Source organism: Corvus kubaryi, unplaced genomic scaffold, assembly GCF_017639235.1.
Source record: "Corvus kubaryi isolate FWS band 111438036 unplaced genomic scaffold, C.kubaryi_AGA036_p1.0 37284, whole genome shotgun sequence".
Classification (NCBI taxonomy): Eukaryota; Metazoa; Chordata; class Aves; order Passeriformes; family Corvidae; genus Corvus; species Corvus kubaryi.
In genome coordinates, this window is record NW_024581088.1 from 4970825 (window position 1) to 4996497 (window position 25673).

Below are 25673 nucleotides of genomic sequence, written 5' to 3' on the forward strand. Positions count from 1 at the left end.
GGGGGAAAGGAAAAACAAAGCTAAGAGCAGCAGCTATGAGACTTGTGCCACGAATGCAGCTTGCCAGAAGCTTGACAACCCGAGAAGGGCGATGTTATCAGGATGTGATATCTCACCTTTCTGCCCTTCTCATTGTCTGGTAAGTAACAATAGCGAGGAAAGCCTCTGGCTGTGTATGGCATCCCAGGGTTGGGGTGCTCGGGGCCCTGCAAGAGATGAGACACATTTGTCATGGACATATCCATCATATGGATTGGACAATCCCTCAGCAGCAGGATCTGCTGCCCATCCCAAACCAGCTCTTCCACATAGAGGCAGCAAGGTATTGCTGGTGAGTACAAGGTGTCCGGCTTGTTCTTCTGGGACATGTGAGTATTACAGATCCTCCAAAAGCAGTCTCATGCTGGGATACAAAGCCAGATCTAAAATCTACTTAAATTCTGGTGAGAGACAGCCCCAAACCACAGCTTTTTCCATGTGGTCTGGTAATACCTTTAAAAGACACAGCTCAGATCTTTGAAAGTTCACTGCTACCACTGAAACCAGCATGGGCTGTGAAACCAGAACATGGGATGTTTCCCACCTTGTTTTCAGGGGCAGTCTCCTCCCTGCTTCAGGCAGACATTAGACTTTACTGCAGGTGAACAGCTGGGGCTGCTCAGGAAAAGATCTCTGATGGAGAAGATCCTCACATGTTGAAGAAGAGCCAGAGCAGCTGCTGGCTCCAGGCACCACAGGCTGCTCAGCAGAGGTGCTGCCCTGGATGCCAGCACTTTTCTGGGAGGCTCTCACAGCTTGTGCTGTCTGCCAGCATGCTGGGCACTCACCTGGATGCCCCTGCTGATGTGATACACAATCCGGATTGTCCCACAGTCCATGTGTCCCGGGAGGGACTGGGGGAAAGTGGAGACCTCCATCTTCCCTTTGGGCTGGGTACCGGTTTTCTCTCCGTAGATGGTTTTACAGGAGGGACACTGCAAACTGCCATCCTGCCAGGGGAGAGAAGCCACATCAGAGCTCCACAGACCAGCCACCTGCACACAGGGGCCTGGTGAGGATGAGGCAGCTCAGTACCTTGTTCCCGTTGGAGTACATGGCCAGCATGCAGAGCATGTGGAAGGAGTGCTGGCAGTTCCTCAGGCGACCGACTGCCTCTGGCCTGATGGTGCTGGACTGGCACGAGTCGCTGTAGCCCGAGGAGGAGGACAGCTTCTCCATGCAGATCATGCAGTCCTAGAGGAGAAACCACCACGTGGTGTAAGCACAGGCTGGTCCTCAGGACTGACACACCAAGGAGATGCTTCAGGAAGATTTCCTTTCAGCTTTAATCCCTCCCTTTGAGGTTTAAGGACACAGAGACAGGTTTCCTTATCTGGCTGGTATCACCCCACTCCACTTCCTGCATTGTCCAGGAGGTGGAGAGCTGTCATCAGTCAGAAGGAAGAGTATGGTTACATCCTGCTTCTCTGCAGAGCAGCTCCAGTGCAGGGTTTGATCTCCAGTGTTGATCTCTGAGCACTGAGACCAGAACCAAACTCTTTCCTCCAAAGGAAATGCAGAGGCACTGCCAGGATGAGCTACTCAACCCACACTGTGCCTCCACCACAGTCCTCTGATGAGGACAAGTCACCAGTTGTCACATGTGGATTTCAGACAGTGCTGAGGACTCTCCCCCTCATGTCAACAGTGCCACTGCAAGCAGCACCATGTACCACACCAGACACCCAAGGAAGGATGGTCCTTGGGCACTGCTGTGGTTTTCTTGGCACCCCAGTGAACTGGGCAAGCCAGAGTTGTTTCACTGTCCTCTTACCTCATCAGCAAGAGTGCCCTTCAGCTCTTCCAGGTACTTCTTCACCACTGATTCTGGCTCTGTTGGTGTGGCTGCACAAGGAGAGATGAGAGACAGAAGTCAGACACTGCATGGTACGATGGGCACGTGTGGGGCGAGCTAGAAAGAAGGGAGACAAGCAGGTCACTGGCCAAGATGCCAAGGAGAAAGGCCAGGGTTAGAGGGGGAGAAGAGGCCGCTCCAACAGATCCCTACAAGCCTAGCAAAGGCTTTGCTTTCAGCAATGGCTCCCACTAGGGCTGTGAGTGCCTGTAGCTGGTGTGCTCCACTTCTCCCCACACACCCCAAAGTAGCACCAGGCACATCCCAGCTGGACTTTCCGTGCCCACCCAGAAGCCATCAGTCATCAGTCCTGATGGGACAGAGGATCACACAGACTGTTGTTAAAGGAGAAAAAAAGGCATTCCCCCACCACCCCAGCTGGTGCCCAACAAGGAAACCCAGCAGAACACTGAGCTTCAGGCCCTGTTCTGAAAACAGCACAATGAGCTCCACATCCTTAACATGAAACAGTGGCCTCTCTCCTGAGCTTCCACACACTCATACCCGGCAAGGCACAGTGCAAGTCACCAGGTGTTGAACCAAACCAGCTTTTAACATGAACCCTACCCTATCTGCAGCACAACACAGTATCCTTGCATCTTCCCAAATGTAATCCCTGGTCCCATCCACCCAGGCACAGGCACCTGAGCAGCCCACCAGCCCCAGTAGCCTGGTTCTTGGAGGCATTATGGGATGAAGCAACAAACATAACACAACACCAAGAGCAAATTACCACTGAGTGCATCCACTGTCACCTCAACTCCCAGCCCATCCTCCAGGAGCTGCCCAGCAAGGCTTGGTTTAAGGCAGGGAGCATCCCATGCCTCTACAAGGCACCTGGCCCTGGGTGAGAGGAGAGGAGCTCTTTACCAGTCATCAGGCCTGCCACAGAAGCTGCCAGGCTTTTCCACCAGCCTGGGAGAGGAAACATTTGCACAAGCAGGAGGCAGAAGACAGATCAGTCACTTGGCTTGGGGGAACCTCATCCTTCCTTCCTGAATCCACTTCTGGGGCCCATCAGGAGAAAGCAGTGCTGTGACCAACAGGCTGGCCAAGGCACAGCTCTTCCTTCTCCTGTCCAGGTGGATGCTTTAGCACAGAGGGTCTTGCTGCTCCCAACTCCACACTCCCAGGAGGACACAGAGCATCATCATGTGGATCAGCCAGGGATCAGAGCTGCAGCTGCAATGCATGACCCATCCTCAGCACTCCCCATCCACTCTCCGGCTTTCAGGGAAGACAGAGGCTTCACAAGCATTGCCTCAGTGGTTCAAAAAGCTGCACATCAAGAGACAGCCACTGGAGCTGTTATTCCAGCCCAAAAAGCCATGTCTGTCATGAGCAGGAAGGAGGGGGTGCTATTTTCTGGATAACCACTTTTCATGGAGAGACAAACACAAAGCAGAAGGGAAGGACTGCTCACATGCCACAGGTGCTGTTATCAGGCAAAGGCTGGGATGGCACAGATCCTCTACCAGGTAGAAGCCCCTCATTCCCTAGAACACTGTGGAAGGGAGCAAGGCAGAGCACCAACATCCTTTAGCTAAGATGACTGATGAACTGAGGGCTGGACTCTCCTAAATGAAAACACAGTGATTAAGATGAGTTATTTTCAGAAGGGGATTCCTGGCCATCCTGAAACACATGATTTCTGGCAGCAGTAGCAGGAGGAAAGGATGACTGAGCACACAGAGCAAGAAGAGGAGCCCAGGAGGTGAAGGGATGCTCACTTCAAGCGCCAGTGCTGAGCAGGAGGGATGCCTGACATCTCAGGCAGAGCAGGGCTGTGAGGATCAATCTCTGCAGATCCCAGGCCAGGAAGGTGGCAACAGGATTAAGCATTGAGCCAAAGATAACACAGAAGTGGGTGTTTTCCTCTTCAGGGGCCAAAATCCCCTGGAAAAGCATTTCCAAGAACTGCCCCAAGAGCAGGAAACAGGGAGGAGCCTGGGCAAGCCTCAGGCTTCCACTTCTAAGGCCAAAGGCTCATCAGTGCCAGGAGCTGCTTCAAGGCCTCAGCACCAGACCTCACAGGGAGTGTGGCTCCTTGTCTTGTCTTTTCCAAAGGAGAGAAACAGGTCCAGGAATTCTCTGCTGGGACCTTGCTTGCATGCAGCAGATCAAGAGCTAGGAACGAACCTGGAGGGGATGTGATCAGTCTGAGCTGTCCTAGCCCACTGTGCCTGCAACCCTTCAACTTCTTCTGCTCTACAGGTTTTAGGAAGAACTCTGTGAGCAGGACTAGCTACTATCCACCCTAACTTCATCTGCTTCCACGATGACCACTGTGTTCTCATCCCTGTGGATCCCGTGCTGCCTGACAGACAGACCCCCAAATCCTTCTCCACCCAACCTGCATTTTCCAGGTGGCTCTTTCTGAAGTGACCTTCTTGTCTCCTCTGGCTTTGGGCTGGAGAAAGCAAAGCCAAAAAGATGTACAGCCAAGGTGAAGACAGCGAGGGAAGGGAGCAGGGAGGGTGTGTTACACCATCAGCAACACCTGCCCAGCACTTGGCAGAAAGCCCCAGCTCACCTGCTCCCACCTGCACAGCACATCTGAGCAGCTTTAGAGCAGTTCAGCTCATTCAGGGTGGTGGGGGATTGCTCCTTTCACAGAATCCCTCATGACTTTCTTTCTCTGGAGCAGCTCCAAGGAACAAAGAGATAACTCACCCAAGAACTGGCCAGGCTCATTCAAATGAAATCAATAAAGGAGACAATTCTGGTGCAGAGTTGGGTAAGAGTGAGACAGGAAAGCTCTTGGGATTTTGGGCATTACACCACTTCACCAGGAACCAAACAGGCAGAAGGTGATGCAGCCCTCAGCTACCCTGAGGAGACCCACGCCTGATGGATTTGCACTGTGGCATTTCCAATCTGTCCCTGTCACTTTGCTGTGACAATGCTCTAATGCATTTAGAGCCACCAAGGCTGCCTGGAGAGAGAAAGGGCCAGGCAGCCCTGATGCTTTAGAAAAGCCATCCCCAGCTGCAAGGATTTCAACGTCCAGTCCTAAAGAAGCCTTTTGATGCTGAGAGCTCTGTTTCAGCAAGGGTAGAAAAGCCCACATGGCCCTCCTTGGGCAGACCAGCACATCTGGCTGGCCACTAATCAGCAGCACAGGGGGAGCCAGGAGGCAGCTGGGACCACGGCACGAGCCACGTATGCTCCAGCACGTGAATCACTTCCTTACAGGACTGTTTACTCCATAAAAATGTTTTGCCTCCAAATCTTTGTTCTAGCCATCCCCTGGGATCATCAAAGCCTGTTCAGTCCCCAGTTTTCTGGATTCAAGAGTGGATTGAAAATGGACTGGAAGAATCAACCAGTGCCGTTTATCACCAGCTGGCCCAGTGCTGTGCTACGGATTTATCCGGGATGCCAAAGAATGTTTACCATTCTTTCATTTACAAAGAGAGGAATATCAAATTGTTTTAATGCTTCCCCTTCCTCCCTGTAGATAATAAGCTGCTTGCTTGTTCCACGGGTAACATTTAACAGATGTGTTTTGAATCCTTGCTCGGCAACCAAATGCTTGCAGCAGTAATATCTCCTTCTGTATCCCAAAACAAGCCATATGGTTTGCAGCAGACTTTTTTTGATACCCTCTGCAGGCCATACACTGGTTGTTCCTAGTTATTGTCATGGACAGTCACACCAGCTCCCATCACCTCTGCTCTCTGGACTTGCAAAGGCCGTGTCTGTAGATTTCTCCATATCCTGCATTTCAGCAGGAAAAACCAGAGCATCCCTGTTTTTTCAGCCTGTCTCCCTCAGCAGATGTTTCCCCAGGGGAACAGCAAGATCTCCCAGCTCTGAGGGGCTCCCACCCATCCCATAAACACTGGCACAGTCTGCAGATCCAGCTGCAGGTGGATGGCAAGGAAGGATGAGCATGCTCCTCTCCTTCCTCACTGCAGCACCTGCAGTGACTGCCCATCCCAGAGAGGATGGATGTGCAGGGAAACCTCCTCACCAGGTGGAAGTGGGTAACAAGTGACACAGCAGACCCAAGCAGTCCCCTGGAGAGCCTTGGAAAGGCTGGGGAGCTCTGTGGTGGCCAGTTCCATGCACAAGCAGCACTTGGAGAGAGCAGGACAAGGCACTTGCCCTCCTGCCTCCTGGACAGCAGTCAGGTCCCAGCCAGCGATGCTGGCACAAGGCAGCAGCTGCAGCATCCCGAGGCAGCACCAATCCATCAGGATGGCAGAGGCTGCCAAGCCCTGTGCCATCACGGAGAGCACAGAGCCTGCCCAGAGACTACGGCTTCCCCAAGCCCTGCAGCACCTGGCTGTGCCAGAGACATCCCTGCCAGAGCAGCAACAATGCTAACGAGTCCTGACTAATTAGTGCCTCTGTTTAACACACCCAGCTATTCACCGAGCCAGCTGCAGTTCTACCAGCACTGCCTCACCCCGTGTGGGACCAGGGCTGGCAGCAGCAGGAGGGAGGGAGAATGGGCTCAGGAGGGGCACACTGCACCCACCACCAGCTGGTTGTGGTCAGTGTAATGCTGGGTCTAGTCCTGGATGAAGAGGTCTTGCTTGAGCTCTCCATGATGGAAAATCCTAAAAGGATGTGGGAAAGAACACACAATGCAGAAATTCAGGGCACAAAACAAACCCATTTCTGTTGGCAGCATCAGGGTCTGTGAAGGGAAAGAGAAAAGTCTGGCCAGAAGTCAGGCTCAGCACCTGCACTGCAGAAAAGTGTTCCTAAGCCCTGAGGGGTGTTGTACAAACACAGCTTGTTCCTGGAAGGGACTGAACACACTCTGCATCCCAGGAGTGAGGCACTCCACAGGACTGGCATTCCAGCCCCCACCAACAGGAATCCCGCTTTTTAAAATAAGACGGAGGATTTTAACAACCTAAACCACTGAAATGTTCCCCTTCTCATGGGTCAGTGTGGGAAAAGGCTGATGTGGCAGTCTCCTCTGCAGCACATCCTGGGCAGGAAGAGGAGAGCTGGGACAAATCCTGCCATGCTGGATGGGAGAAGGAGATGCTTGATGCCCCTTTCCCATTCCATCCCTCCTACTGGTGTTGCCTCTCCGCTCCTCTGAGGGTGTCCCAGCCCCAGCAGGTGGCATTGGAGAGCTGGCAGGGAGGCGACAGCCTGCCCTGGGGCAGGAACTGGAAGAAGTGATGCTGATGGGGTGCACAGCTACAGCCAGGGGACACCCAATGGACACCTCCCAGCCCATGTCCCATTCTTCCCACTCCCCTTTCCATGCCCTGCATTGCTGCTCTCCCCACCCAGTTCAGAAGTCACAAGACACATCCTGCTGTCCTGTTAACATCCCACCCTTGCAGCATCCTGGGTGTTTGAACCCCACACCCCCTCGGTGCCAGGGACAGCTGGATTCTGCGAGCAGAGCAGCGCCTGGGACCAACAGATCCTACAGAGAAGGCAGCAGCCAGCCCAGCTGTGTCTGTGGCCATCCCATGACCTAAATACAGCTGTTCCATGTCACTAACCAGCAGCCAACACCAGTGCAGGCCTGGCCCTCGTTGTTTTGGGCTCCTCCAGTGACAGGGACAAGCCAGTGCCTCTGTGGGAGGGCGTGGCCTCACCACAGCTCCCTTTTGGCACTGTTTCCAGGGCATTCCCACCACCCAGCCCTCATTCCTGCCCTTGGATGCTACCCGTGCCAGGAATGAAGCACCAGGAGCCACACAACCCCACCACTCTGCCAGCTGGCTGCATGGAGCACGATCCTCATCCAGCCCCTCTGCCACCCACCTCTGCTCAGCTCTTCTCCTTCACCTCCCATTTTCCTTTGCTCCTCCTGTTCTTCGCTGCTTCTCCTGCCGCCCCTGCTTTCTCCTCCCCCTCCATCACACATCCTACTCCACATTTGCTCTCTCACTCCTTCTCACAGCTCTCTCCACAATGCATTTCCACAAAATACCTCCCTCCTCATTTAATTTCTATTTTACTTCCTGCCTCCTTCAGACAGCTTTGGACTTCATGGACTCCGAGGAGAGAGAAAAAGGTACCAACAAACTCCCCAGACAGGCAGGTATCTCCTCCTCCCCACCTCTGAGCTCTTCCCTTTCTTAAAGGTAAAGATCTCTATGTTGAACATCTCCAGTCCCTACTTGGCTTATCCAAAGGGGGACACGCTGTAGGTTTGGTGGTGGTTGACATCCCTGTGCCAGGGCTGGCAAACAACCTCTACAGCTACACCAGGCTGGATTCACACCTACCCCTGCAGCCTGCTACGCAGGGATGGGATCCAGGCTCTAAACTGGGAGCCACAGGCTCTGCAAAGGTGAGGGGTGCCAGTGAGGTATGAAGAGGTGAAATGAAGGCTCTACCCTGGAGGTGGCTCCGCCCAGCAGGAGAGCTGAGGTAATCCATCCCTTCCTGCCAGGGCACACCCACCTGAGAGCACTCCACTCCCTTCCACCCCAGACTCAGGTGGAGAGAACAAACCCTCTGCAATTCGCCCTTGAAAGCCCTCCATGACTCAGGAGCCTGCTTATCTGGGAGATCCTTGTCATCCCATGACTCAATCACAACAAACATGGCTCACAAGCAAATCTTCTCTGCAGAGCACATACGGATTTGATGTTCTTTGTAATGGCCGCTCAGCTCTCTGACTTGTCCCACCAACAACTCAGAAGGTCCTGGTATGTGGACACTCCCTAAGAGGGTGTAGCAGGATCACAGTGGAAGTCGATGGAGTCTGACATGCAGAGAGCAGATCTGTTCCAGCTTTAATTTTGTGTGGAAACAAGCAGACCTACCACAGGACCACACCTACTTTACCATGGTATTTTACAGCCTGTCAGAGACACTGCTGGTCAGGGGAGACATGTCCTGCTTCTCCCCTCACCGGGACGAACATCATCAATCAAACCAGAAGAGCCAAGAGGGTGGGGGGGAAACAAAAGGAAAAGAGGAGGGCAGAGAGATAAAGAAAAGGAGATGGAAGCAAACATCAGAGTTTGAGCAGGAACTACCTTTCTTGGACACTTTCCTCCCCTCCTTAACTGAGCTGTGTTTTTTAGTGGCCTTATGGGTGCTGGCAGCTTGCGGCACACGGGTGAGGTGCACGGGCAGTCCGGCGGCTGACATCAGAATAGCTGTCATGCCTACAGTGGGTACGAGGTCAACATGCAGGAAGGAAACAACGGGGAAACACATTCATTAAAAAAAAAACTTTAACCTTTCAAAGAAAATAAAAAGAAAATAAAGTAAAATAAAATAAAACCCAAGTCCTTAGTTCTGAGGGCATAAAACGTCTGAGAGATAACAGGGCTGGAGTCAGCACAAGGAGAGGATCTGGAGGTTTTCAGAGGGAGGAGCCCGGGCAGCAAATTAAGGGAGGGAAATGTGGGCACGTGTCTTGTCTGTGACCCTCTGTGCTAGTGTGTGAATAGGACCTTCCTCTTTGGGCTTTAGGGCTCCTCAGGCACCGAGTCTGCTGTGGTGCAGAGTTCTCCCACTCACCAGAGCCCTGGAAGCAGCCCTGAAGGATGAAGATCATCACCCATAACCCCTAAAAGGTCCTGCCCAGCTGCTCCCCCCTAAAGCTACTCATTTCAACAGTGTCACACTGAACCAATCCCCAGAGTGCAGCTGAGCTGCCTTCAAGCACCAGGGCAGAGCTGCCCCACACAGCTCCCCACTCACCCCACACCCTCTCCTCCCTGGCACTCCGGTTTTTCCTCATCCCCCCAGCAGCAATGCAATCCTCATCCTCCCCCATCCCAGCCAGCTGAATTCATGGAATGCAGTTTGATAAAACTAATGAATCATTGAAAAGGACAGCCATTCCCTGAAGGTAAAATTGGCACACACAAAGCTACAGGACTGATCATGCTGATCCGAGATGATGTTTGCCTGGGAAATCCAGGCTGGTTACAAATCATAACGTTTCCAAGGTACCATACTGCTCTCACACTTAAATCCAAGAGAACACCTGCTTCTGCTTTCCCAAGAGCAACTTTCCACCTGCAACAGTCAGCACCAGAAATAAGAGAAAATGCTTATAGCTGCAAACCAACAGCAGAAAACCTAAAAGCCAGCATTCCCCCAGAAATCCCCTTTGAGAGCAGACCACGCAAACCACATCCTAATGCTACAGATATTCCTGCTCAGTAATGCATGGCCAAAGCAGAGATTTCCAAGCATTTATTTTTGCAAGCCTCTACTTGGCCATGTGGGGAAAGGAAGATTCTAGAGCACAATTGTTCAGGACAAAAATCAGGCACCTTGCCCACACATGACTGAAAATCAAGTTATGATGGGAAGCATCAGCTTTGTGTGTAAGTGGTAAGACTATTTTCTGCCTCAAATATGCAACCAGTCAAGAACTTCTGTCCTGTGACTACAAATCCCCTGTGCAAAGCCTGTGTCAGTGCCCCACGAGCAGAACTACTCCTACACAGTGCTGACCACAATTTGTACCTCCTTTTCGTAAGGTCTGAGCACAAATATTCCAGAAGCTGTTCAACTCCTTTCTTGACAGCTGAAGTAGAATGGTTTTACTAAAACTTTCCTACTTAAGGATCAAAAGACAGACAGAAGGGGTTTCACAATACAGGGAGAGGGGCAGAGACAGAGGAAGGAGTTTCCCCAGGGTTGCCCAAGAACTTTTGGAAGAGCTGGGCTGACCACAAGAGCAGGCTGCCCAATGGATGGTGAAATGCACTTCCAAAGGGGAACAGGTAACCAGGCAGCCACGGATCACCCTCAAAGTGGATCTAGATCTGAGATCTAGAGTTCTCCCAGTTCCCAGGAGCTGCAGAGCCAGAGGACCTCCAAACCATACAAACACGGGGTTAGTACCCCTTGCCCTCCTGACAGCACCAGGCAGAGCCAAGGAGAGCTCATCAGATCCAGAAATGTCACCACCAAAATAACTCCCTTAAAGTCCTAACTAAAGGCCACAAGCCTATTGCAAGCTCTCAACCCATCAAAGCCAGCAGTCCACTACTCCCAGGGAGCCCTAAGGAAGAGCATAAATGTCCCCAGAACAAAAGCTACTTGTTTTTTCAATAAGTACAGCTGAGAGACCCAAAGCCCAGCAGCAAAGCTGCCCCCTGCACCTTTCAGGTCCTTTCCCCTTCCAGCAGGGAACAGTCAGAGATACTCCAAGAAGAGCAGCAGCAATCACTCTGACTAGAGAGGCTGGAGGAACAATATTCTTGAGAGACAGGGGAAGATCTCCTGCCACAGCTGGGGAAATCATCTCAGCCTGACCCCACTGAGGCTGCACAATAGTATTCCTAGAACTGGTGCAGGAAAGGAACATGAAATTTGTCTCTAAAAAAGCTGTTTCTAAGCAGTGCAATAGCACTGATTGCACAGACTGACATTTGAAAAGCGAGTCCAAAGACTAACAGGGATTATCACCACCCACGCACAGCTGACTGATAGGCAAATGCAAAATTAATGTGCTCTTCTGAAGAGATCAATACTGTCTTGCTAACATTAGCATGCAGAACCCAGGAAAAAAGAGAAAACAGAAGCACAGGCTGAACAACTGGGTTCAGACTCTCAGTAGCAGAGGGCAACAAAATTCAGACTAAGCAAAAAGCAGGAGCCACGGAACCTCATGTGAGTTCAGCTACTCAGTAACGCAGCCCCCCTTGTAGCTGGAATAAGGTGTCCAAAACTGTCTGCCAGCATCATGAATCATCACAAAACAAACCCAAAAAAACACCAAAGCAAACAAAAAAACCAACAAAAAACCTAAAAAAACAAAACCACAACAAAAAACACCCCCCCCAAAAAAAAAAAAATCAAAAACCAACCAAAAAACCCATTTGTTCCATTAACTTTTTGGTTTTTGAGCTGCGAACCCACCTGCAACTCCACACAGACATACAGCACAGGGCAAACATGGGACCAGGAGAATTACCCCAACTCAATGTTCTCCAATCTCAAATTGCTCAAGAAAAGGTATAAATGGTAAATTACCTTTTCTTGGCCAGTTTTTAAGCTTCTGCTACCTTTGGAGCTACATGCGATGAATCATCTTCTGCAGATTCAAGTAAAGAGAGCATTCAAAAAGGTTCTGGTGTTATGCTCTGCTGCCTCATGTCAACCCCCAGTAGCCATGCTATGCTGCCTTTAAAGTTCAAATGCAATACTGGAAATCTCAGCATTAACAATCTTCCCACAAGCTGGGTGACTGGAGTCCCCAGGAAGGGACATCCTCTGAGCCAGGCCTTAGGTGAGAGGGTGTTTTCCTACAAAGTGCCAAAACAGTACAGACACAAGTCACGTGGGCAGATTGAGCATCCAGTTCTGACCTGTGGACACAACAATTTCAAGTCAGAACCTGTTCCAGGCATGTGTGGAGTTATGCCAGGAGCAAGTGGAGCCCTGGCCCCGGATAAATTCTCACCTGAATACAAGTTGCAACATGACAAGCTTGCCCAGACTAAGACTGCTTTGGAGAGTTGTTGTGAGAGTTCCTGCTGCTCACTAGCTAGTCCAGGAGCTTGAAAAATATTATTTTCTATGTTCACACTTTCCACTGGGCTCTGGGTTTCTTCCCTGCAAGGACTGCAGGAGGAAGGGGACAGAAAACCTTGCAAAGAATCCTTTGGGATCTGATCTGATTCTATGTGTGCAATAACCACATGCAGAACTGCCTTTCTTGTCTTGCTCAAAGCCTCTTATTGGGCCAGAAACACAACATTAGTGGCTCCTTGGGGTAAAATTATTTTCACTGGAGCTATGACAACATCCACCAACTTTTTTCAGCCTGCTGTGTAAATAAGGGACTTTTTGTAACATCCTGTACAGAAGCTGAGCACAGGAAAAACACCCTGACATTATGTAATGAGTATTGGCCACACAGTCACACCCAGCCCAACATGCCCCTTTGGCCACCAGCTCTGGTCACTGGCCTGGATTTGCACAGACCTCAGGCTGGTACAGGGCAGAGCTTACCTTCAGATAATGTGAGATCTCAGAAAAGCATTTGTACAATTGTATCCACCAGCAAAATCAGTATGGTTAGCACATTCCCAAATGCCCCAGCTCCAGGAAACATGCAAACAAGAAAAGCTCGGTTTTATTTAACAAAAAGCTCCTTTTCAGATTTCATCTTAAACAATAGCATTAGAAGGGCCTTTGTAAGAGCACCTTGCCACCCCTCAGCCCCAAGGCACACCAGCTAAACTCCCTTATTCCCAAGAAATGTTAGTCCAGCTGATCCTTCAACACCAACACTGTGGTTAAACAGTTTGCTTAGACCTGTTTGGCATTTCACTGTACTGATCAAATACTTGGGGGAAAAGAAAAAGCTTAAAAGACAAGTTCCACATGCACCATGAAGGATTAAAACAGCAGAAAGCAAAGAAAAAAATTGTACTTTCTTGTACAAAACATGGTTTTAAAGTCAGCTTCATGATTTCTGGGATCCCGAGAGGTGCTTTCAGAAGATGTGGGGTTGACAGTGTTACAAATCCCTGACTCAAATCTCCAGGCACCCATCACACAAACAAAACCCAGCTTCTAATTCAGACTCACAGGACTCCTCATCTCCTGTTTAGCCACCACAGCTTCTCTCTGCATCCAAGAGATGCACCTGCAGCAGTTCTCAACATCACCCATGAGATTCAGGGGCTGTATCTGTCCAGCTTCAAACCGGAGCTAAAGCTGCTGAGGCACCAGGGGACAGAGACCAAGGGTTCTGAGACTGCTGGACACATTTTCCAAAATAAAGCCTCCTTCATTTATGTCTGAGACTTCTCTCTCCCTCACAACGTTGTCCCCCACCCTTCTCCACTGATGTTGTAGGAAGCAGTCATGCAGTGGGGACTGGAGGAACAAAAGGAGCCCAGCCTGTGTTAGAGAATCACCTGAGTAACGAGTAACTTGAACACCATCGGCAGGATTTTAATTATGAACAAAATACCACTTCCCAGAAGAGGTTCTAAAACCAGAAAGCAGAGCATAGAGAGGAAGAAGGTGTCCCTAAAGACCCAGCCAATTAATATTTCAACAAAACTTTTTCTTTTTACCAGAACTCCATTGCTTGCTTTTCACCAGAAATATCCGCAGAGATTTATTTTCCTTCCGCTCCCTAATTAACTTGTATTAATCTTTCCTCTGCTTCTATGTGACTTTGAGGACTCAAATTCAGATTTCCCTCCTCCCTTGCACCTCTGAGGTGTGGGACACTTGGCAAAAGGCAGCACAGCACCCAAAGCTGTGTTCTGTAAAGGCATCGATCTGAAGGAGACCCCAAGGAGTTGCTTCTGCACTTCCCTGCATTCCTGTGTGTCTCCTGCTGGCTGCCTCAGGGAGAGGTAAAGAGTATTAAAATGAGTAATTATCTTTTCTTTTACACCCCCAGACTGCAACAACAGAGATACCAAGTACAAATTTAACCATTTTATTGTATTAAATGGTGGCTAATGGTTTATTCTATTGGGATTTCCTGCAGCCTTTTACATCTAAACGTGGCACCACAAGACATAAACAGACCACACACATTCACCTCTTCCACCTCTTGTACATGGAGAATGAGATCACAGTTAACACAGCCTGGATTCATCAGAGCTCTTCAGCTCTGTGCTTTATTTACCTTTATGTGATTAAGTACCTAATTACACAGTCAGTGCTAACAGCCAGGGCATGAAAAGCAGAGCTGTTATAAGCAAGGGGAGTTCTGCTCAGGTCACCCACCAAGACAAGGTCTGAGCTTGACTTTACACCTCGTTTCCACAGCGATTTGCTAAGGAGGAGACAGATGGGCTGCATGCTGTCAGGGGACACCTGTGTTAGTCTTCATGCAGTGCCAGTTTGGCTACAGATACAGGCAAGGCAGTTTTCATGATGGTGCCAACATTAGATGAAGGGAAACATCAATCCTGAGGATCCTTTTTACACAGGGTAAAACCTAGCACTCAAGAAGAGACCAAACACCCTTCTGGAATAAGGTGGGAACCATTGCCTTGAAAAACAAGAATGTAACTGTCTCTGCTTGCTCAGGAGCAAAGGTTGGTATCCCTGGAGCTAATAACCTCAAGAGACCATGCATGGACAAGAGCCAGACGAAGGAGAGGATTAACAGACATATTGTAGTGTCTGAAACACAAAACTCCAGAAAATACCAGAAATCAGATGTTTTCCACTCCTCTACCAGGTTATGATAGAGTTTTGAGCACACAGTTGGTGCTGGTACAGAGACCTCTGCTCTGGGCAGAGCACCCAAATTCCCCAGCACCACCATACCAGAGTCACTGTTTTGGCACAGCAATGCTTCCACTGGGAGAGGACAGCACAAATTGTCATTTTCAAGGCAATGCCATTTCAAAACTTTAACAGGCAAATCTACTCTGAAAAGGAGCACTGCAAACTGGCACTTTCATCCCTCCCAGACACACTTCTCAGTATATTTAGTCCTGTGTTCACAGGTTTGGATAACAAGCAAGCCTACATTCTGCTGCACCAGGAGACAATGTCTGATTCAACTTCTCCCCTTTCCCAACACAAGGCATCACAATCCTCTTTAAGCTAAAGACCACCTGAGCTTTTTAAATAAAACCACATTGTAAAAAGTCATATTAAAAACCACACAAAATCTCACACCACTTCTCTCCTTTGACTTTATAAAAGCAGAAAATAGCAGCCGGCACTGAGCTTGCTTCACATACCCCTTCCTTTGCTACTTGCTCATCCACATGTACAGAAGATGATGAACAGCCATGCCTCAAACAATCCCACTTACTTTGAAGCCTCAGCATGAGAAAAAAAGTTATTAAGGCTTGTCCATCCTATTCTCCCCCAGATTTGCCCTGTTTGCTTTTCTAGAAAGTCTTTGGGTCTAAAACCTTAATTGCCAGCAGCATTTCTGACTCTTTCCAAAAGTCAAAAATGGAAAGTAAGTGCCACAGAAAGGCAAACCTCTCACTCACCTCATCCTAAGGATTGAGCAAATAAAGCACAGGGGGGTTCTTACCTGCCAGGGCCTGGTTCACTCTGCTGGGTTTAGACATCTTGACAGGCAGGGTTTGGGCACTGGAGAGAGAAAAAGGGATGACTTTAACAGCAAGGATCAGAGACAAACAAAACAGAGACAATTCAGCAATGCACTACTCCCTCTTGAGGCCCAGGGCCCTGGATATATTAAGAGGGATTAATTGCTCAGATGAGCCCCAGCTGGGACCCTCACCCATGCACCCTTCTCCCACTGGTCCAGCAGCTGTATTTAAGGAGCTGTGTCCTTACCAGAACTCTTTCCTAGATTCACTTACCTGCAAGGTGGGCTTTAGGGCTATGCTGTATGTAGCTACTTCCAGCCCCATCTCCTCCTGAGTCATCCATTCCTCCTGCTGGACCCTGCTCTCATCCTGTGATACATCCCTGCTCTTGCTACTCCACCACAGAGCTTCCTATGAGCAGGCAACCTGCACTACACATCCAAGGGGGATGTGGGGACAAGGGAGGAAAAGCTGGAGGAGACTTAGAAGAGCTTAACCCCCATTTTTATTTGGAAATCAAGAGAATTTGGACACCCAACATCCCTTTTAGAGTCCTCATCTACTTGTTTTGGCAGTGCTGGCAGCTGTACTTCGAGTTTGGGATACGTGGGCAGCCAGGGTTATGCCATTAGCTGGCAGCAGGAGTTAGGGAGGAAAGGGGAGCAGCAACATCAACACTGATGTGGGGGTCACTAGAGGAGAAAGAAAGGTGGATCCACACGAGCAGAGCAGGAACATTTGAAATCCAACATGCTGGCACAGAGGAGCCACCCATGGGCTTTGTCTCAGGTGGCCCATGTGCCTGGGATGGATGAGGCTCATGCACCTCAGCTGCAGTTAATACATGGTGCATTCAGACAACAATCTCCATGGGCTCTCCAAAATTACAGAAACCTGTTCAGCTGCTTAGGAATTCAGAGACTAAGGTGGTCAAGAGCCCAAATCTCACCCACTATTTAGGGGAAAACTTCTTCTGTCCAGCTGGGATGCAAGAGCTGCCTTGCCCAAAACGGTATCACAAAGGTCCCTCCTTTCAGTCTTGCTAAAATCTTTGTTCACATTTCCATAACAATGACCAGGGCTGAAAATATTTTTGAGTGACACATGGCTGTCTTCCACCCCTGACAGGGAGGCATCCCCACCTCTCCTCTCTCCTACCTGCCACGGTTTGGAATGGGTTCCTGGAATGGGTTCCCACATGTGCTCTGAACTCCCTGAAGAGCCCCAGGCAGGACCAAGGGCTTGATGCAGCTCTGGCAGCCTGGCCAAGTGAGACCAGCACCCCCAGACCCTTATAAAGCTCTCCAGACCACAGAGGTTTCCCTTCCGCCTCTTTCAAAGTCTGTGCTTTCCCTTCTGCTGCCCCAAATTTTGCAATGCCTTCAAATGATGCAACGGACTGCTGTGGCTACAATTCAAACCCATCAAACACAGGGGAAATCTTCCCCGTGATTTCAAAGGGCTCTAAATCAGATGTCTTAATGACTCTCTTTCTTTCCCGATTCACCCTCTTAGTCACAGCTCTTTCTCAGGTACTTCCTGACTTGTTTATCTCAGCCCTTTGCGTCATCTCTGCCCCTATAATCCTCTTCAGAGGATGGAAAGGAGCAGGACTCCTTGTTCTCCAGCTGCAGACACTTGAGGACCAGGAACTTGAGAGAACTGCTCCCAAAAAACCAGAGACATTGGACATTCCCTCACTTCCTCCTCCAACTAAGAAGCCAAGAAGACACCACTGAGCCTGTGACCCTGCATGTGACAGATAATGAAGAGTTTGTGTTTCATTGTCATGCCCTGAGATGAAGCAGCACCTTGGGCGCTTTCACTTCCCCATGGAAGGTAAAAATAAAATAAAGCACAGAGCTGAACCTTCCACTGTGCCAGGAAAGGAGGTGGGGGCAGGGGATCCTCCCAAAAGGCTGGAGCATGGGCTCATTACACCTGAGGCTGGAGAAAGCAAACCCAGAGCTGCCCTGGGAAGGTAATCACTGGTAACCACGCTTTGAAAAGATGGCAGAGAAGTTCTGCACTCTTCTTTCCTCATTGCAAGGCTCAAATCCAAGTCATCCATGAATCAGAACTTGTATGAAGTTGTCCTGGTTTCAGCTGGGATGGAGTTAATTTCCTTCCTAGTAGCTGGTACAGTGCTGTGTTTTGGATTTAGGATGAGAATAATGCTGATAACACAGGGATGTTTTAGTTGTTGCTGAGCAGTGTTTACATTAAGTGAGGCCTTTTCTGCTCCTCACCCCACCCCACCACTGCAGAGGCTGAGGGGCACGAGAAGCTGGGAGGGGACACAGTTGGGACAGCTGACCCCAAGTGCCCCAAGGAATATTCCAGACCACAGGATGCCATGATCAGAAGAGAAAGCAGGGGGAAAACTACTGAGGGCTCTTGCTTGGGAACTGGCTGGGCATTGGTCAGTGGGTGTGAGCAATTGCTTAGTGCATCACTTGTTTTGTACATTTTAATTATCATCAGCATCATTACTTTCTTTCCCTTCTCTGTCCTGTTAAACTCTCTTTATTTTAACACAATATTTTTACCTCTTTTTTTTCAATTCTCTCCCCCATCCTCCTGGGGGAGGATGGAGTGAGCTGAGGGGCTGTGTGGTGATTAACTATCTGCTGGGTTAAACCACAAGAGAAGTGAGAAGAGCCCTTGAGGTCTGCAGAGAGAAACAGGTAAGTACTTGATGCATTTGCAAGCAATCAAGTTTGGGAAGCTGTGAGTGCACTGCAGATAAATTACCATCCATGAGCCAGGAAACAGTCACTGATCAGATGCACTCCTGGGGTAAAGGCAAAGTGTGTCAGCTTTGGCTGCTGGAGGCTTTGAGCCAACCGATGTGATGATGGGAGAAACCAAATACTTCTTATTTCACTAAATACACACATTCATTAGCAGCATCTCAGCTAACAGTGCTGTGGGATGTGCTGACCCATCCACTCTGCAGCATGGGAACAGGGCTGCCACACTCCTCGAGGTCTGTGACAACAGCAGAGAGCCCAAAGGCTGATGAAATCAAGGGAAATCCACACTGCTCTGAGGTACCACAACACTGCCTGGGCAGGTCTGCAGCCACAGTGTGTGGGAGGAAGTATTGCTGTGCCAAAAAAGGTGAGGAAATGTTACTCAGAGCCCCCCCTGGGTCTGAAGTGGGGTTTTGGGGGGGAAGGGGATGAGGTAACAGGGAAGGATATTGTTATTATAGTGTAACATGGGCTGTGCATCCAATAATGGAACAGCACAAGCTCAAGCATCACCATACCAGTGCTGGCTTCTGGGGAGAGGTCCTGCTGATTTATTGAAAACAGCTCCGTTAGGAGAAAAACGGATGTTTTGATTAAGGGAGATCTTGGCAGCATCAGTGCAAGAGCAAGCACTGCAGTGTGGAGAGATGAGAAGGATCCATCGAGGCACCTGCTCCTGCTGCCCACAGAGATTTCTTGCCAGGCAGTGCCTTTAACTCCTGGCCAAGTGTTCAGGCTGTGCTTGCAACACCTGAAAGTCAACGCCTGAATTCTCTGAATGTTTCCTGGTATTGATTCCTCCTTCCTGGCCCAATTTTGTCCTGCTGTTCACTGCAGCTCCTGCTCTCCCACTGCTCTGTGTGCTGGATGTTCCTGAGTGTAACAGGGATCACCAGGTTGTGAATAAAAGGATGCAAAACAAGACAGTATCCTTGGAGATTCAGCAAGAAGATCCTGGTAAGATTTCCCATCGCTGGTTCCCAGGCACTCTGCTATGGGAAGCAGGCAGGGCAGACGGATATTTCAGCATGGCAAACCCACTCGCTTCTCCAGAATTTCAAGAATCTGCAACACCAGTGAGACAGCAAAGCACAAGTCCAGCGAGTAAATGTGTCAACAGCTTGGAATCCAGGGCTGCTGCCACTTCAAACACTGAGTGGCCAGGTTGGAGCCATCACCTGAGCCACACATACACAATATCCTAAAGGAGCAGAATTAGGGAAGCCCGTAGGAACTCATCCTCTCCACCTGATATAACCCTTTCTTCCTTCCTCTCCCCTGCACACAATCAGCAGGCCACAGATCTCTGTATCATGGCCACAGATCTCTGTATCTCAGCATCTTTGTAGCCCTCTGGGGAATAGCCAGTACTTCTCCTCACAGATCAGGGCAGCATCCAGCCCTGCTTCACACTAAGTGCTGCCACAACACCTCAAGGTCCAAACCCCTTCCCAGGGCTCCCTGAGTGTCTGGTGACATTAATTACCCCACCTGGTGGTAGCACCAAGCTGGCTAAAAGGGCTGCAGGACAAGTCACAGTGGGCACAGTGGAACCAGCACCAGGAGAGCTCCTCACCACCCAAGGAGCTCATGGGAATGCCTATAGACAAAGGTGAAGGATACAAAGGTGGAAAGAAAAAAGGAAAGGCCCTGGCTAGGGTCCCTCCTGATCCTACAAAGCATGTTGTTCCCCATGGGGGATTTTGGGGTGCAACAGCAGACCTTTCTTAGGAACACCCCAATTCTGCCAGCATCCTTTTCCAGCTCCCAAGACCCCCATTCCCTCTGGTTTTATACAAAATCCTGCCCCCCTGAGCTGCCTGCCTTATTTGTAGGCACAGTCCAGACCAGCAGCCAAAGCCACATAAGCTCAGAGAAGCCTGCAGAGCTACTGTAGGGATTTGCCTGGCTGGGACACTAATTAATATCCCTCAGAAGATTGCTTCCTGCAGCTTTAGTCGCTCATATTACAAGCAGGGCACTCCTTACTGTGCTTCAGGAGGTCTTACTCTGTAATTAGACAGCACAGTGCAGGAACAGGGGAGCTCTTGCCCTAGGGAATTGATGCTTTCCCATGTGGGGTGGGAAGGATGTGCCAGGAGGTGGCTGGGATCCTGGGGAGCTAAGCCCTGCTTCCCAGATCTGGTTAACAGTGCTGAGATAAGGACACAACCCTAGCCATGGCACATTCCATGTGCAGATTCCAGCACTGCCTGTGAGAGAGGCTGGATTCATTAACTGTGTTTAATCCACGAGAGGAAACTAATGCACCAAGAAGCAAAGTAACTTGCCCACATGTATGTAATTCATTAGCAGCAAAGCCAAGGATATTAGCATCTAGTTAAGCCTTGGCACTCCTCTCTGGGTTTTCCAGTGGCTTTGACCCTCTTGAGAGCAGGAGGAAATTAAAGTGCATTTGGCAGTGCCGAAGCTCCGCCTGCTCTCACACCAGCACCCACCCTCCAGCAAGCAGGAAATACATTTAATCACCCTCAGTGGCACAGCAGCCCGGGCATGCCCCTTCTGGGGGCTATCCCTGCCTGCTTGCCTGCTAGAAATAACTGTCACAGCCACACAGGGACCCAGGCAGCTTTCCAGGACGAACTGCACCTTGTTCTCAGCCCTGCAGGAGAGAGGTGCTGCCATATTTAGCTGTGTTTCCTGAAGAAACTGGGTGTAAACAACTACACTGCCTTTCAGTCTCTCCCAACGAGTTTTTGAGCCCCCCTGCCAGTTGCAGCTCAGCCACCTCTGCAAGTTTTGTGGAGATCAGCAGTTTTGTAAAAGCAAGAAATCTGTCAGGGCTGCTTTGGAGCCAAAGCTTGTGGGGTGAACACAACACAACACAACCTTTAGCAGACACCAGAGGATCCACCGTGGTCCAGTGCTCCCATCCCTTGGGTCTCTTGAGCATGGCCCAACACAGGAATTGCACATCACAGCTAAGACAACACAGCCAGAAACCCTTGGCAGGATAATTAACGCAGGATAATTAGCCAAAAAGGTTAGACTATTGGGTGATACAGGACATTGACTGCAAGGGAAGGGGAACTAACGACCATGCTATGTCTGAGGGGGGGAAGACAGGGAGCCTAGAGGATAAAATAACCCAGGAATGCTCTGGGCTTAGGAATTAAAGGAAACACATTGTTAGAGTTTGCTACTCAGGTTTCCCCTAATTCACAGAAATTAAAGGATTTTCTGCTGGAACATGGGTTTCATGAGCCCAAGACTGTAACCCCAGCCAGGAGCAATTACACCCACCTAGTGGCATTTCCGACTCAATCCTAGCCCAGGGAAAAGCCATCCAGAGCTGTCAGCTGGGGATGAAAAAGTCCCTTTCACATATGGCACACTGCTGGAAGACAGAGATTGTCCCCCTGTGTTCTGGCAGGGATAAAGGAGAGCGACTCTGGCACAACTGATCCCAAAGGACTGAGGATCACACCCCAAGGGAACAGACAGCCCGGGGAGTGGGGCTCACTGGGGATGTGGGTTTTACACAAGTCTGACAGCACTCACACATTCCCAGGTATCCAAAGAGCTGCCACCTGCCCTGTGTGGCATGTCCTGCTGTCCCCAGCACAGATTTAGCTGTACAATCCCTTTGCATCCCCCAGAAAGGCTGGCTTGGCTAGGGATGATTGCCAGGACAACAGCCACCTCACCTCCTCCACAACACAAACAGATGAGATGCAAAACAGGTTCAAACAGCCTGACCTCAACCAGCCACGGCACTGCTGGGCACCTCCTGGCCATCCCTCTCCTCCCAGTCAGCATTGCCTGGGCCATGGGCTCAGTTCATGGTCAGGAGCCCATGGCAACCCTCTCCCATCCTCCCTCCTTTCAGGACAGCCAGTCCCCCCACCAGTAGCACACCACGTACCCCAGACCCCGATCGGCTCCAGACAGGCTTGTGGGGCAACTGCTGCAGTATTTGGCTCTTCCTTTTCAAACTTCCCACCCTGAATCACTTTGCAAATCCTTTGGGGAAGGATGGGGGCTCCAGGCAGCCCAGCGGCCCCACACACCCACCAGTAACTCCTGCAAGAGGGGGAATTTGGCAGCTTCTTCAGGAGACAGCAAGAGCCTTACTGGGGGCTCCTGCAGGCAGTACTGAGGTCCGATTTTCAGCCCTACTCGAAGGTGACTGGAACAGAGAAGCACTGTGGATGCTCAAGGCAACACTAAAAATCACCAGGTGGAAAAAAAGCACCAAAAAAAGACCGTGAGAAAGAAGAACAGGACGTGAGAAGTCATTTCACTCAGATGACCCCAAAGAGGGAAAGTCCTGATACAACACTAACATCTCAAGATTCACGGTCTTGTTTAAAGCACAAATGAGATTCAAAACAAACCTCAAACTCCTGTGCCTTGTGCAATTAGCAGAATGTGTTTCCAACACTCTGCTAAATCTCTTATCTCTGTACTTACTTGGACAGGTAAGTCAGCCCTGGCAAGTTCCCCTGCAGTTTCTCAGGGGTTCAACAGCTGGATTATTCCCAGTGAAGTGAGTGCAAGGCCCTGCCACTTCCAGCCACTCACAAACAGAGGGAGCAGTCAGCCAGCCCCTGCTGGGTCAGACACTCGGTGCCAGCACTGCCACAGACAGGCCACACAGACCTCTGCTAGCAAGGGCTTGTGCACAGGAAGAATTAAGATCCTGAAAGTGGGATAACCCACTGTGGCTTGCCCCAGCAGCCCATGCCATGGAGAGGAGCCGGGCTTTCAGACCACAAGCCTCTGCTTTTCACTGAGCTGGGAGCAACCAAAAGGCCTGAAGAGAAGTGAAGCTCTTCCTCCCCCAACAGTAAGGTGCAAATATAGCCCTCCTTCAGCTCTAGCTGATAGGAGCTGAAACCCCAGGCTGAGGTGCACACTGGTTTCAGCTGTCAGAGAAGAGCCACAGTGAAAACGGATCCAGTGGCACCTCTGCTCTGCATCACCACTTAGCCTGGAAAATAGCCTGGACACCTGATTTTGACAGAGTTCATGAGGTTTCAGCCACATGCAAGGAGTCCTGTGGTCCCTCCTTGAAGGGGAAGAGCTTAAAATGAAGAGCAGTGTTCCACTCTACTGCCTAATTTGAATTAAATGTGTTTACAAGTCCCCTTTTCCTTCACTCGGTCCCCCTCAAAGCTGTTTTTCAACCTAACCCAAAATACCACTGATCACTACTAATTTTCTCAAACCTTCAGAATCTCAACCTGAGTGAATTCCCCTGTGGTTCAGGGAGACCACTAAACAGGGACTATGTTTCAAACGGGAAGAAAAGAGGTAGAAAGCAGAGGAGAAGTCTTTTCATCCACTGTACTGGATATACAAGCACAAACCTCTCTGTCCTAGGGAGAAGACCCTTGTAAAGTCCTCTGGGACAGAGAGGCTCCAGGATGATGCAGACCTGAGCACAGCAGATCTCTTGGACACACATATGGTACTTAAAGGTGAATTGGGATCTGTACCTGACTCCATTAGATGCTGCCAGTGCTGTGTTGAGGCTCCCAGTTTGAGCCAAAACCAAGGCGCTCTGTGCATTGAGTCTTGGTGTTGACCTTGCTCCAGTCAAAGCGGGTTTGTTATAGGGCACGAAGCCGACACTGGAGGAACTTACTGATGCTGTCCTCCCAGGAACCTGATGAGTAGTGGAAGAGTTGGGAAAGTTTGTCATGGAGTGACGGTAGCGTGTGGTGATGGGACCAGTCCCGCTGTTTGGCCAGCACTGCTGGCAAGAACATCCCACCCCTGTGTGAAGGGGTGTGGTGGAGGTTGTCACCGGGTACGGGGCGTCCAAACGCCTCTGAACGCTGCGGCGGAACCTCGTGGTCTTGTTGGTCTGGACTTGAGCCACAAAGTCAACTTCGTAGTTGTAGCCCAAGGGCCCGAGATCGACTCGCTGGTGGTTGGTGGCATGGGCTTGCTCCAGGAACACGCAGACGTTCATCTCATAGGGGGACCACCCACCATCGTCGTTCTGCCACTCCCACATGACGCCCTGCCCGGCAGCAGAGTCCCCTGGGAAGACGTGCCTGCGGACAGCCCGCATCGTCCCTGTGTGGGAGAGGAGGGGAGAAAAAACACAGTAATTTAGTGAGCAGAGAACCAAGAGGGATGCTGTACCAGGGATTTGTTTCTGCACAGATCTGTGCTGCCTTCTCTTCTCAACAAGGCTGGGTTTGCTCATGAAGCTTAGAGAAATGCAACATCTCCGAGATCCCTGTCCCTCTGCCAAATCTGATTGTGGGCTGGCAGCAGGTTCAAAAGCTGCTAGGAGGAAGGGTGGGAAAGGAGAGAAGGAGAGAGGATGCAGACGCAGACACACCCAAGCACAAAGGCACAGTGATCACATATGCCTCCCTGACGTTAAAAGGAAAAAACAGTAAAAAAACAAAAAAATCAGGCTGAGGCACAGATCTGGTTAAAAAAAACCAACTCCCACAGCCTTGACAACAGAGTAACTATAGAGACAAGACACCATCGGGAAGTGCTTTGTAGGAGCACTTAAGGGGCTGAACGCCCACTTTGTTACACAAGGGTCGGGGCAATTTTGTTCTTAGGAGAGTGGGTGAAATCCCATAGGGGCAAGGACTTTGGAGAAGGGCAAACTTCTGCAGGCTCCTGACTGCTGGGAGAGAGAACAAGACTAGAGGGGGGAAGACAATGAAGTAACTTGAAAACTGGAGTGAGCAGCTGTTCAGACAAAGGGAGAGAAATGGAAGGAGACACACTACTCTTGCAAGGCAACTCGACAGCGACAGCTGGAGCTCAAACCCCCTGGAGCCTGGCTTTCCAGGATGACTTCATTCTTGGGTACTTTATCCCTTACTTCAAAAAAAGCAGCAGCCTAATGAGAGGGAAGGAAGCCACCCAACAGGACAGAAGCTCTGAAACCTTTGAAAAATGGGTTCTTGCAGCAGGAAAAACCCTCAGCAGCATTCCACACAGAGAAAGAGGAGCAGGAAAAGCTGCGGGACAAGCAAGTCAGGGGATCTAGGAATGTGGGGGTGAACTGGGGTGCAGTGAGTTGTTACAACACAGGAGGAGTTAAAAGAACAGCACCAAGAGGAA

The 25673-nt window shown here is 50.2% G+C and overlaps 1 protein-coding gene across 4 annotated transcripts in view; it reads right to left on the reverse strand.

Moving 5' to 3' along the window:
• The window catches only part of DTX2 (deltex E3 ubiquitin ligase 2), a 35212-nt gene that overhangs the window by 661 nt on the left and 8878 nt on the right, over window positions 1-25673 (reverse strand). For 3 of the 4 annotated variants that reach the window (XM_042026005.1, XM_042026004.1, XM_042026006.1), the window contains 7 exons: window positions 24071-24656; window positions 15831-15889; window positions 8866-8997; window positions 1814-1884; window positions 1075-1233; window positions 828-989; window positions 117-206 (listed from right to left, as the gene is read on the reverse strand). In XM_042026005.1, the coding sequence (XP_041881939.1) occupies window positions 117-206; window positions 828-989; window positions 1075-1233; window positions 1814-1884; window positions 8866-8997; window positions 15831-15889; window positions 24071-24656 (1259 nt within the window). The remainder of the gene's footprint in view (window positions 1-116; window positions 207-827; window positions 990-1074; window positions 1234-1813; window positions 1885-8865; window positions 8998-15830; window positions 15890-24070; window positions 24657-25673) is intronic. The other variant, XM_042026008.1, reaches the window with a different exon arrangement.